The sequence below is a fragment of the Scyliorhinus canicula genome, chromosome 9 (assembly GCF_902713615.1).
Source record: "Scyliorhinus canicula chromosome 9, sScyCan1.1, whole genome shotgun sequence".
NCBI lineage: Eukaryota > Metazoa > Chordata > Chondrichthyes > Carcharhiniformes > Scyliorhinidae > Scyliorhinus > Scyliorhinus canicula.
In genome coordinates this window covers 170,243,108-170,255,530 of record NC_052154.1, presented here as the reverse complement: position 1 = coordinate 170,255,530, position 12,423 = coordinate 170,243,108, and the positions used below count along the sequence as shown (strand labels likewise).

The following is a 12,423-nucleotide window of genomic DNA, read 5'->3' as shown; positions in this document are numbered from 1 at the left end:
GAAATTTAAACCTGTGGTCCAGTTGGCATTCACAAACCACTTGGGCTTTGTTGCCTTGGTTTGGGATATTATAAAAACTCCAGAATTAAACTTCAGCTTTATTATTCCCACTCTATAATTCTATTTTCAGTATGACCACTAGCTTGCTATGCAGTTCACAGTGTACAACAGTGTGTAATAAGCCAGTGTTTTTCAAAAACATTTTCCCGGACCCACTTTTACCAACCGGCCAACCATCAGGATCCATGTGGCCAGCGTTCGTGACCCACACCGGCCAACCGACGCCGGCCGACCTTTGTGATCCACATTATCTGATGTTTGCGACACACTATTATTGATTACCTTTAATGTGACAGATGGGCGTCCTTGGTTCTCACTTGCTTTGTCACTCAATGTTACATTTCTGCTAAGGACTTCAGCTGACGATTTAAGCGCTTGCTACATCAGAGATTAGTGCTGGGAACGTTGCTGTTTGTAGTATATATAAATGTTTTGGAGGGAAAAAAAATCAGGTGTGTCCTCAAACTCGCCATGCCTTTAAATGCCTTTGAAGTTTTGAGGGTTTTAAACTTACATTTGCCAGCACTTCCCAGCATATGACACACATGGGCTTTGCATCCTGATTTGCATTGGCACAATTAAAGCCATACCTCAAGAAATCATCTTTCTTTTTTTGTAATAACCTTCATTGTCATAAGTAGGCATACATTAACACTGCAATTAAGTTACTGTGAAAAGCCCCTAGTCGCCACATTCCGGCGCAGGTTCGGGTACACAGAAGGAGAATTCAAAATGTCCAAATTACCTAATAGCACATATTTCGGGACTTGTGGGAGGAAACGGAGCACCTGGAGGAAACCCACAAAGACCCAGACAGGGAGTACGTGCAGACTCTGCACAGACAATGACCCACGCCTGGTATCCAACCTTGGGACCCTAGCGCTGTGAAGCCATAGTGATAACCACTATGCTACCGTGCTGCCCACGTTTTCTACTCCTTTATTCAGTTTCTTCTCAATTGGTTGTTCACCAGAGTCCCTAGCGCTCTGTATTCAGCTCACACCAGCACTGCTTTGTCCTGCCGTGGACTCTCTTGCGAAGCTCTATCCAGCAGATTGAGTTCTGAGATTCTGGCCTGTTTGTGTCCCAGGGCTTCTCTTCCTACAAAATAATCCATCTTCAGGAATTCCAACGCAAGGCCTTGGCAGCTGACGGTATGGCCGTCAATGCTGAAGTAATTGAAATTGAGAAATCATAAGAGGCCAGAATTGGAGGAGTGTAAAGATCTCAATGCCTTGTGAGACTGGAGGAGGCTACATAGATGGGGAGGGGCAACACAATGAGGAGACTTGAAAACAAGAATAGGAATTTTAAAATTGAGGCATTCCTGGACTTGAGGCCACTGTAGCTTAGTGAATACCAAGGGAATGTATGGCTAGGACTTGGGTGTGAGTTAGGGCACAGGCAGCAGAGTTTGGACCATCACAAGGGGTGGGAGAGAAGACTGGCTAAGGAAGCATTGGGATATTCAAAGTGAGGTGACGGAGGCAGTCCTCAGTGTTTTTGTAACAACTGGATTGAAACCTGGAGTGACCCAGGCAATGTTAAGGATTTGACATGGTGTCTATATGGTGTCTAGTGTAGATATGTGAGAAGCTTTCAAAATCATTTACCAAGCCAGGGTTGTGAATGGTCTGGATCAACCTCCAGCAGTTTCCAGGAAAAGGGGTAGAGTCAATGGATAAAGCATAAATATCCTTGATTTTATTATGCAGTATCCTTGAAGACCTTCTCAAATGTTAATATTCTGTAAAATTGAGCTGTTTATTAGAATCCTTTGGGAATTGTTGTAGAATTGTTTGTAAATCTAATAAATATGGCAATTTGGAGACATTTTCAATAATTTTGTGATGATTAGTTCCATCTATGCAAAGGTTAATTTCTCTTTCTCAAGCTATTTTCTTTGCTTCTATTCTTTTCCTGGTCAGTCTGGGCGATGTAACATAGCTCCAGATCACATTACAGCTTTGGTCCAAATATGGATGAAAATGCTTAATTCCAGAAGGGAGCCTGACTGCCATTGAGATTGAAGCAGAATTTGACCAAATGTGGCATCAAGGAGCTCTCGCAAAACTGGGGTAAAATTCCCCACCAGTTTGAGTCATCGCTAGCACAAAGGAATATGGTTGTGGTTGTTTGAGGTCAATCAACTCAACCCCAGGACATTGCTGGAGAAGTTACTTGGGATTGTGTCCGAGGTCCAACAATCTCCATCTTCATCAGTGATCTTCCCTAGAATGAAAGGCCATAAGTGGAAATGTTCACTGATGATGGAAGAGTGTTCAATACCGTACAAGGCTGATCAGAAACTAAAACAGTTCATATCCCCATGCAACAAGACCGGGACATAATTCAGGCTCAGACTGAGAAGTGGCAAGCAACCACACAAGTTCCATTTAATGACTGTTTCAAATAAGAGTGAACCTAACCATCTCCCCATGACATTTAATAACACTACCATTGCTAAATAGCTGCACCATCAACATCCTGAGGGGTTACCATTGACCAGAAACTGAACTAGAGCTGCCATATAGATAGATGGCTGCAAGAGCAGATTAGAGGCTAGGAATGCTGAGTATCTCACCTCCTGACTCAATAAAGTGTGTTCACCATCTACAACACACAAGTTAGAAGTGTGATGGAATACTCCCCACGTGCTCCTTAAACAGCACCTTCCAAACCCGCAACCTCTAATCACCTAGAAGAATAGCAGATGCGGTAGTTGCCAGGGAACATCCGAACCTATCTGATGTTCCCAGGCAACTACCGCTTCTACTATTCACACTCGATCCTGATTTGGGAATATATCACCATTCCTTTATCATTGCTGCATCAAAATTCTGAAGTCCCAGTTGAACAGCACTGTGGGTGTACCTACACCATATGATCTGCAGCAGCTCGGAGGGCATCATGCCACTGCTCAAGGGCAAATAAGGATGGGCAATAAATGCTGGTCTTGCCAGCGACGCTCACAAAAGAATAACAAACTTACTGGCAAGAACAATGAATGTGAGATATGCTCACAAGCTTCTGAATTGTTGGATGATGGTGGAAAGGCCATGAATTTTGAAAATTTGTTGCCAGTCCTTTTGAATAATATCAGGCTAAAATTCTTCAATTTGAAATTTGGACAAGAAATGTAATTAAAAGTTTCAAACAAATTGTGAAATGTTGTCTTTAAAGAAAAAACGGGCCTATTATTCATGCTTTCACTCCGTGACAAAGATGCGGGTGGAGTAAGATTTGAGAGGTATTCCTTTAGAATGGTTGGCATATACATGCTATTTTTAATGGTGATTAGATAGTGGAGTAGAATTTTAAATAGTGAAGTAGAATTAAAGCGCTTTTTCATCTTGCCAAAGAATTATTGAAATATAAAAGAAGGAAATTCACTATGATATGATAGTCATACTTATTTGGCCAACTCAGAAAGGTATGTTTCATATCCTTTGGATTCCTAAGAACATTGCAGTCAGGAAATGGAAGTTATTTCCCAAAAAATTCCAGAGTGTATTATCAGCAGGATGCTGTTACTTTTTTAAAATACTTTTTTTTGAAGGAACTAAGTTGTTATGAGTCAGCTGTTGGTGTCTTGTGAATGTTTATTATTTAGTGCCGGAAACTCAATTGGCCTTGCAGCAGTCTGAAGGGGTTAAGTAAATATTCTGAAGAAACAAATGTGTGTTTGACAATGATGATCACTGTTAACTCATGACTTCAAAACGTTAATCCAATATTCTCATGGATCCTCCAGAGCTCAAAGATGAAAATATAATGATGCAGTAGCATCTTTGACTATAACTTTTTTTATGAGACTGAAGAACTGTACACATGTACATTACTTGGATTTGACTTTTGCTAAATGCATAATTTCAAAACCAATTGTTCTTCCACAAGCATAGTTGGAGAAAAACATTGTTAAATGTGGATTGGACTATCACAAAACCAGTTAAATATGATCTCTCATCTTTATCCACACAGCTCTAGGGTAAGACCCTTTTGCTTTGGAGAGACAAATGTAACCTAGATGTGCTGTGACTACATCAAGAATTTTCACATGCTGGAGTAAGTTGATATAACAAAAAAAAAATAGTCCAGGATGATCAGTTGAAATAATGTATTTGTTGGCAATGAATATCTTTCGTGGTGAAGGTCTGTTTGAAATTTCTTTGAGAAAAATAACTGATGTAAAACGTGAACAATCAATTTATATGACATATCAACAAATTCCACGTCTTTTTGGTTACCCTTAGATGCTCTGTTCTGAAGCTCAGAGGATACGGTTATACAGAAGTTTCAAATGTTTGCAGGTGTTTTTCCCATAGAAATAAATGTTAAAATATGGAAAATTATGTGATGTTTTTGGTCATATTGTTGAGAAAAAAATCTAGTATGTATAATTGCTTCATGCACACAGGTGTTTTTTTCCTAAATTCCCAAATTATAATCTCCTGATTTGAAAAAGAAATCCCATATGTATGATATTTAGGTGATATAAATGCTACAGGCTTAATGAGAGAACCAATTTTGTCAAGTACTATTAATTTAGTATGCACAATATGGTGCTCTACTGTATCGGCTGTACACAACCAAAACAGGAAATGCACATGTGAGGTCAGATTACATGATGTACTTTCGGAAATGTTGACTAAGAACATTTTGATCAATATTTTGCAAAACTTTTCAAACGCTCGTTTAAAATTTGAATTCAAAGCTCTGTTTTTGCATTTTACTTGTTTTGTGTTTTTACTATCATTGGTCTAATTAAAAACATACTGAATTCTATTGAAGACATAGGAAAAGGCACCTCATGGGAACTGTGGGCAGTATTTTGCATACTTTAAACGGAATGTGTGTAATGATAAATTTTGGCCTTGATTTCAGCATTTAACACAGGCAAAACAGCCCTGTGATTGTCAGCTTTCTGCCTCTGGGATGGGTATTAATTTAATGGCTGGAATTTGGAATCTAGAACTAGGGGCTCACTGTTTAAAAATAAGGGGGTTCCCATTTAAAACTGGGATTAGGAGAATTTTATTTCTGAGGGTCATAAATCTTTGGAACTTTATTGCCGAAAAGAAGGTGAAAGCAGAGTCTTATATTTTTAAGGCAGAGGTGGATAGATTCTTGGTTAGCAAGGTGATGATAGATTACCGCGGTAGGCGGAATGAGATTTGAGGGTATTTTCAAATCAACCATGATTTATTAAATGGCAGAGCAGGCTCAAATGGCCGAATAGCCCACTCTTCCTTGTTCGTATGTCTGTATGCCAAAAGAATACAGATAACTGGCATTAGGTTTAATGATAATACATTTCAACATAGTTTCCAGCAAATAATGACATAATATTTTAAATGATTTGTGAAAGTAAATCATTTGTATTTAGTGTTGTCATTTTGTTCTTCAGTATTAATTAATATTGCAAGTAACGAACATACTTGAGGTTGAATGTACTCCATAGAACCATAGAATTCTTCCAATGCATAAGGAGGCCATTTGCCCATCAAATCTGCACTGAGCCTCTGATTGTGAACCCTACCTACCCCGCGCCCCCACACAATCCACGTCACCCCGGCGAATCTGCACATCTTTGGACTGTGGGAGGAAACCGGAGCACCTGAGGGAAACCCACGCAGACAAGAGGAGAATGTGCAAACTCCACACAGTCACCCAAGGCCAGAATTGAACCCAGGTCCCTGGTGCTGTGAGGCAGGAGTGCTAACCACTGTGCCATCCTCCGTATGGACACTACCCGTTATATAATGATTTAAAAAAATATATTCATGGTATGTGAGCATCACTGGATGGACCAGCATTTATTGCCCATCCCTATTTACCCTTGTACTGAGTGGCTTTTGAGGCCATTTCAGATTCACAGCGCCAGGGTCCCAGGTTCGATTCCCACTTGGGTCACTGTTTGTGCGGAGTCTGCACGTTCTCCCCATGTCTGCATGGGTTTCCTCCGGGTGCCCTGGTTTCCATCCACAAGTCCCGAAAGATGTGCTTGTGATTTGGGAATTCTGAATTCTCCCTCTGTGTACCTGAACAGGCGCTGGAGTGTGGAGACTCGGGTATTTTCACAGTAACTTCATTGCAGTGTTAATGTACTCCTACTTGTGACACTAATAAAGGTTATTAAAAATAATGGCATTTAAGAGTCAACCACATTGCTGTGGGCCTGGAGTCACTTGTAAGCCAGGGCAGCAGATTTCCTTCACTAAAGGACATTAGTGAACTGGATGGACTTTTACAATAATCGACAATGCTGTCAAGGTCATGGACTTTTGATAAATCTCTGTGGCAACCTAAAAATGCCTTAATTTTTTCTTTACTATTGGCACATTGGTGATAGTGACAAGTCTGTGTTGTATTGCTATATCCCTTGTTACTCTGAGGATATAAAGAGTTCTCACACAGTTCAGTTATGTGCAGGCCAGAACAGGTACAAATGGAAGGTTTCTTTTCCAAGTGATGTTTGTGAACCAGTTGACTAATTAATGTTAGAACTTTAAGAACATTATCATATTTAGTAAACTGCATGTATTAATCTACCAAATGTGTACAGGAGCAGGACCTAAAGGTCATTATTGTCCTTGTACATTCAAGTTATATTTTTTAATTCTTTCATGGATTGTGAGTGCCACTGGCAGGGCAAGAATTTGTTGCCAAAACCTTATTGTCTTGAATTCCGGATTTTTGACTCGACAACAGTGAAGAAATGGTGACATAGTTCTCAGCAGGATGGTATGTAAAATGTAATAGGTTGGCATTGTAGTAAAGGACCTACAAAGTATACTTTATATATAGATCTATATAAAGTTAATATAGACCTGTGTAACAGGTCATTAAAGTTTGCAAGTTACATTTCTTTTGCTCAACATTTCTGTTACTAAGTTGAATTATGCGGGAATCAAATTGTAGAACAATGTGTAATTTTAATCAACCTCTTTTTTTTTTGCTAGGGATCCAACAGGTGTTCAGCCTTTTCTGCGCTGTGCTCACTGAAAATAAGGTTCTTTTTCATTCAACCAGCTACCAGAGACTTAGTGAAGCATCCAGAGCACTTGAGTCCTTAATATTTCCTCTAAAGTATAGGTGAGACACTTATTCTTATAGTACTGTTGAGTAAATTGTGTGAAATAATATTTCCCTGCTTTCCTATATTATTAGCATAGATTTATTCCAAGTAATTGTTAAAGATCCCATGGTGTATTAATTTTTAATATGCATACATGATAGTTTACGGATTTATTTTCTGAGAGTTAAAAATATAAAAATGCACGAACAATAACACAGTTGACAGATAAAGATAAACTTTTGATTAAGATAAAAAATAAATTTGTAATAGGAGGGTGGTAATGGGACAAGTAAAGAAACGAATAATGTATGTTACTATGATCCCAGACCAGACCCTAACAGTGGCTAGGATACTGGACAGAAATCCCAATATTTGAATTTATTTTAAGACTGTGCGGAAAGAATGATTCGCTCCAGGAGTGATTGGGCTTTGGTATTTCTAAAACAAAACTTTATTATGAATACAACATTAAACACCAGAAAAGAATAGCTTACAATTACCCCTGAACACAACTATACAATTTCCCAGTAGACAACAGGAAAAGAAACATCTTAAAATCAGCAGGACATAGAATAATACTTGCTTTGGCTCCAGTTGGAACAGATTGTAAAAATAGATTTGGCTCCTGTTGGAACCCCTTCAGACTCTGGCTGGATGCTTTCAAAAAGCTGCTTCACCAAGGTTGTTTCAGCCTATTCCTCGTCTTCAGACAAGACCGCTCTGCTTTAAAATATTATTACTTTTTTTTTTTAACTATCCTATTTGGAAAGAATTGTGGACTCAGTCAGGCAGATCAAAACTCAGCTCCTCTCTCTCTCTTAAAGCTTCTCCAAATTCACTGCCTCTCTTCCTTTGTGGTCTCAAGAAAAACAAGGGTTGGCAGATCAGAAATCAGACTTCACTTCCAAAAGCCTTTCTCCAAAAACCCTGTCTCGTGAACTCCTTTCTCCAAAACTGCCTCTCCCTACAGCTTCTCAAAATGCCTCTCTACCTTCCTTGGCTCCCCAAGTTAAAAAACAAATTATCTCTGTATTAACTCCGTAGGGACCTCCACAGTCAAATCACAGTCCATTAGTCTAGACTGAAAATCACATTCCGTGTCAATTTCACCTGCTGTTTCCTAGAAGCAAAGCAAAATCTTTTTTAAACCAATGACTACTGCAGGCAAAAACACAATACGCTAGGCTTTTAACTCTTGTCCCAATATTTAGAAGCCAATATTCCTAAAACCTTTCAATCGTCACAGTTAGAGGAGGTATAAATGGGTAAAACAGAATCATCACCCATGGCTGCTGTCTAAAAACAAATGAGAATAGAGGTAAAGGTTATGTTCTGAAATTGTTGAATATAGTGTGTCTGGAAGTCTGTATAATACCTAATTAAATGTTGAGGTGCTGTGCCTTGAGCTTATGTTGAGCTTCAAAGATCCTTTTTGATGATTAATCATTTAAACATCCTCCTGCATATTATTTTACTTGTTCCATTACCATTTTGCATTTAAGCAATGTTTCTTTTAGGGGAGGTGGTGGCGTAGTAGTAGTCTTGTCACTGGATTAATAGATCAGAGACCCAGGGTAATGCACTGGGGTCCCGGGTTCGAATTCTGCCACTACAGATAGTGAAATTTGAATTCAATAGAAATCTGAGATTAAAAGTCTAATAATGACCATGAAACCATTGACGATTGTTGTAAAAACCTATCTGGTTCACTAAAGTCCTTTCGGGAAGGAAATTTGTTGCCCTTACCTGGTCTGGCCTACGTGTGACTCCAGACCCACAGCAATGTGGTTGACTCCTAACTTCCCCTTCAAGGGCAATTAGGAATGGGCCAACCTGCGACATCTATGTCCCATTATTTATTTTGCCCTTTAATCTCACCTTTATTCCACCGTATCCCAGACCTTTCCTTTTGTTATTTTCCTCCTCTCTCCTTTTCCTTGCCTCTGCATATGTTTTAAATCTACCTCATCTCTAACTTTCAAGTCAGTGACCTGTGAAGTAAACTCTCTCTCTATAAATGCTGCCAGACCAACTGAGTATTTCCAGCATTTGTTAATCTCAGATTTTCAGCATCCATAGTACTTTCCTTTTATATAATTTCGACCTGTTGCATTATTTACAACAGTGAGCGTAGGAGTGGTAACATTAGACCAATTATGGGCTGTACCAAAGGTGCAGAACAACCTATGGCATGGATTCATGGTAACCAGCAACTTTAAGGATGCTTTTCAGTCATAGCTCCCACTCTTCTCTGGAGCCGCTCCAAAGCTTATCTGGCATTCTCAGTAAAGGTGGCAGTAAGAAGTGTTACAGTCCATGTAGAGACTGATAACTTGTAAACAAGAAAGGGATCCTCACGACGCCAACAGAAAATCGATGGGCAAGATTTCTCGTTTTTACTTTTTGTTGTAACAGGCCAATTAAAATCAGTGTCCTTCAAACATTACCTCACAGACAAAGAATAATTCAAATAAAATGGTAAATTTCCCTTTAAGTAGTTGATACAACAAAGATATGATTCACGTAGTTACAAGCATTCGCTTCATTTCCTTACAAATATGGCACCCGTGCAATCTTTCAAACTTGGCCTCCAGTTCATTTGATCTCTCACCTCTCACTTGATGGATTTGGATATTGAAAGAACCCGGATGTGGTTGATAACCAAACAGCACACCCCTCCCAACCCCGACTTTTGATGTTATCCCCAGAATCTCCAAGCACTCCATTCTCCGAATGCTTTAAACAGTCTGGTTACTCTGACAAAACTGAAGTGGTAAATTGGTTTTGCCTAATCCACAATCCCTGCTCTCTTTGTCTTCAGTGTTCAGTCTTTTTAACTGTGTTATGTATGCAGCTTCTTGTAAAAATGTCTCCTCTGGTCTCCGGAACTACCAATTCTGATCTTCATATAGAGATCTGTACTCCTAGGTTCTGGGATCAGTTGTAATTTTATCTTCCAATTAGATACCTATTTACTCTTTGCTTTTTAACTTTTATCACCATAGCAATGTCAGGCCACATGGGCATTTCTCAGAAGCTTGATGACCTCATACCCAAGCAAATTAATTATTCCCCATTTCCAAAGATATCCCTTAAATTCACTTTCATTTTATGTTTCACCGTGAAAGAAAATACAGATTTTTCCCCAAAGCACAGGGGTCATCACAAAAGCCTTTTCCCAAAGTATGAAAGAAAATCTACCCTTTAATGCAAGATTAGGGACAGTTTTGTGTGGTTAATTCACGCCCATTAGGAACTGGTTTGTTAATTCCCAATTCATTACATGTAAATGTTTTCCAGCAAATGGAGAATAAAACCTTTCATTGCATCATTATGGAAAAGAATAAACAAGAGTTTTCAACACAGTTGTGCCACTCACTCATCACTGATGAGCTGGATTTGGGTGGAAGCCCTCATTCTTTAATCAAGAAGAGATAATGGTTTTGGAATTGTTCAGTGCTATTGTCAGTGTTCCCCTTTGGTTGATAGGTAGTGCAAGTTTGGAGATGAATACATTTTAAAATCTGGGTGTTGCGCCTGATAACCTGAAATTCTGTTCGGGAGCTTCAAATTTAAGTGACAGCAGGGACTGGGTTCACACATAAGATTTGTTGCTACGCAGCCGGAACAATTGGATCCTTTATTTTAGATTAGTAAAATATTTTGTGTGCAAATTGGTTGTAGTGACAGATATTCAAGTTGGGCCAGAAAAGAAAGAACTTGTATTCCTATCACATGTCAGTAAGATTCTGAATTACTTTGAGTGCAGTTACTGTTATGTAGATAAATACAACAGGCAGTTTGCAGTCAGCAAGATTTCGCAAACTATAAATTAAGTAAATAACCAGTTAATGGTTGAAGCAGGAATGCTGTTGAGCATAAACATTTCTTTCTCTTTCTTTAATTAGTGCCATGGAATCATTTACTTCTTCCTGAACTGGTCGACAGGAACTTTATTTGGCAGAAGTAACCGTATCAATGCACATTAGCTACTGTGATCACAGAGTGGGTTTTGTTGCACAGCCTTTTGAATTAATGGAAAATAAAGGCAGTCTGTTTAATTGAATAGCACAATCATAGAATCCCTACAGTGCAGAAGGACGCCATTCGGCCCATCAAGTCTGCACCGACTCTTCACTACTCCTTGTCTACACTTGTCTACTCCCCTGTGACCCTGCCCTATCCTCATAACCTAACCTGCACATCTTTGGGCTGTGGGAGGAAACCAGAGCACCCGGAAGAAACCCACGCAGAAACTGGGAGAACGTACAAACGCTACACAGGCAGTGACCCAAGGCTGGAATTGAGCTCTGGTCCCTGGCACTGTGAGGCAGCAGTGCTAATCATTGTGCCACCGTGTCACCTACAATATAGCAAGAAGAGGATTTAATTTCACAGAAACTGCTTGCTTTTTATAACATCAAGAATATTTCCAGGCATTTTTATTTTTTTGAAGGAAAGAAGATAGTAATTAAGTATTTTCCTTTAATTTCAATTCCCATTTTGCAGTTGGATTATTTATATATGAAACGTTGAACTGGCTTTATTGCAGTTTGAGAGTACTAAAATTATACAGATCATATCTTGACTATGCTGAAGTGATTGAATAAAGAATGTTGCAATTCCTTATGTTTGCATTTACTTAGAATTAAACATGAAAATGTGTTGGCCAGCAAAAACAACTGTCTTTCATTGTAGCATATTTTATCACCAGTAAATCTATTAAGAAGTGGCATTGCAGATTGCATTTTTAAATCTGTTATTTATTAAATACTGTCTATGGGACAGCCTAAGGGGGATGGTATTGACTGAGAACTCGTTGAGTAAAAATTGTGACTGGATTTTAATTTTTTTTGTTTCTGTATGAGGTGATTAATGCTGCCAACTCTGTTTCCTTTTTGTTTTTCCCCAGTTACCCTTACATTCCGATTCTCCCTGCACGACTCTTGGAAGTGCTAAGCTCACCAACTCCATTTATCATTGGTGTACACTCCGTGTTTCAGAGTGAAATTAATGATCTGGTATGTTGCAGCCCATTTGTATGTTTGGTTAGAAGAACAGTTCTGGATTTTGTCTAGTTTTGTGCAGATCATATGTGCATTATTACCAAAAAGCATTTTATTCTGCAGAATTATGCCACTCAATAAATTTGTAAACAAAACATTTACTGAAATTGCTTTATGCTTCAAAATATGTGAAATGTGCTTGATTAATTATCTTGATTCACATTACAATGGCTCTTCAATAAATGAGCAACTTTTACATATATAGAACAGAGGTCTTTT

General features: G+C 38.8%; 1 protein-coding gene across 3 annotated transcripts in view; it reads left to right on the top strand.

The window, feature by feature from the left end:
* Positions 1-12,423, top strand: part of sbf2 (SET binding factor 2) — a 725,521-nt gene that overhangs the window by 387,362 nt on the left and 325,736 nt on the right. For all 3 annotated transcript variants that reach the window (XM_038808179.1, XM_038808177.1, XM_038808178.1), the window contains exons 7-8: positions 7,023-7,155; positions 12,051-12,159. In XM_038808179.1, the coding sequence (XP_038664107.1) occupies positions 7,023-7,155; positions 12,051-12,159 (242 nt within the window). The remainder of the gene's footprint in view (positions 1-7,022; positions 7,156-12,050; positions 12,160-12,423) is intronic.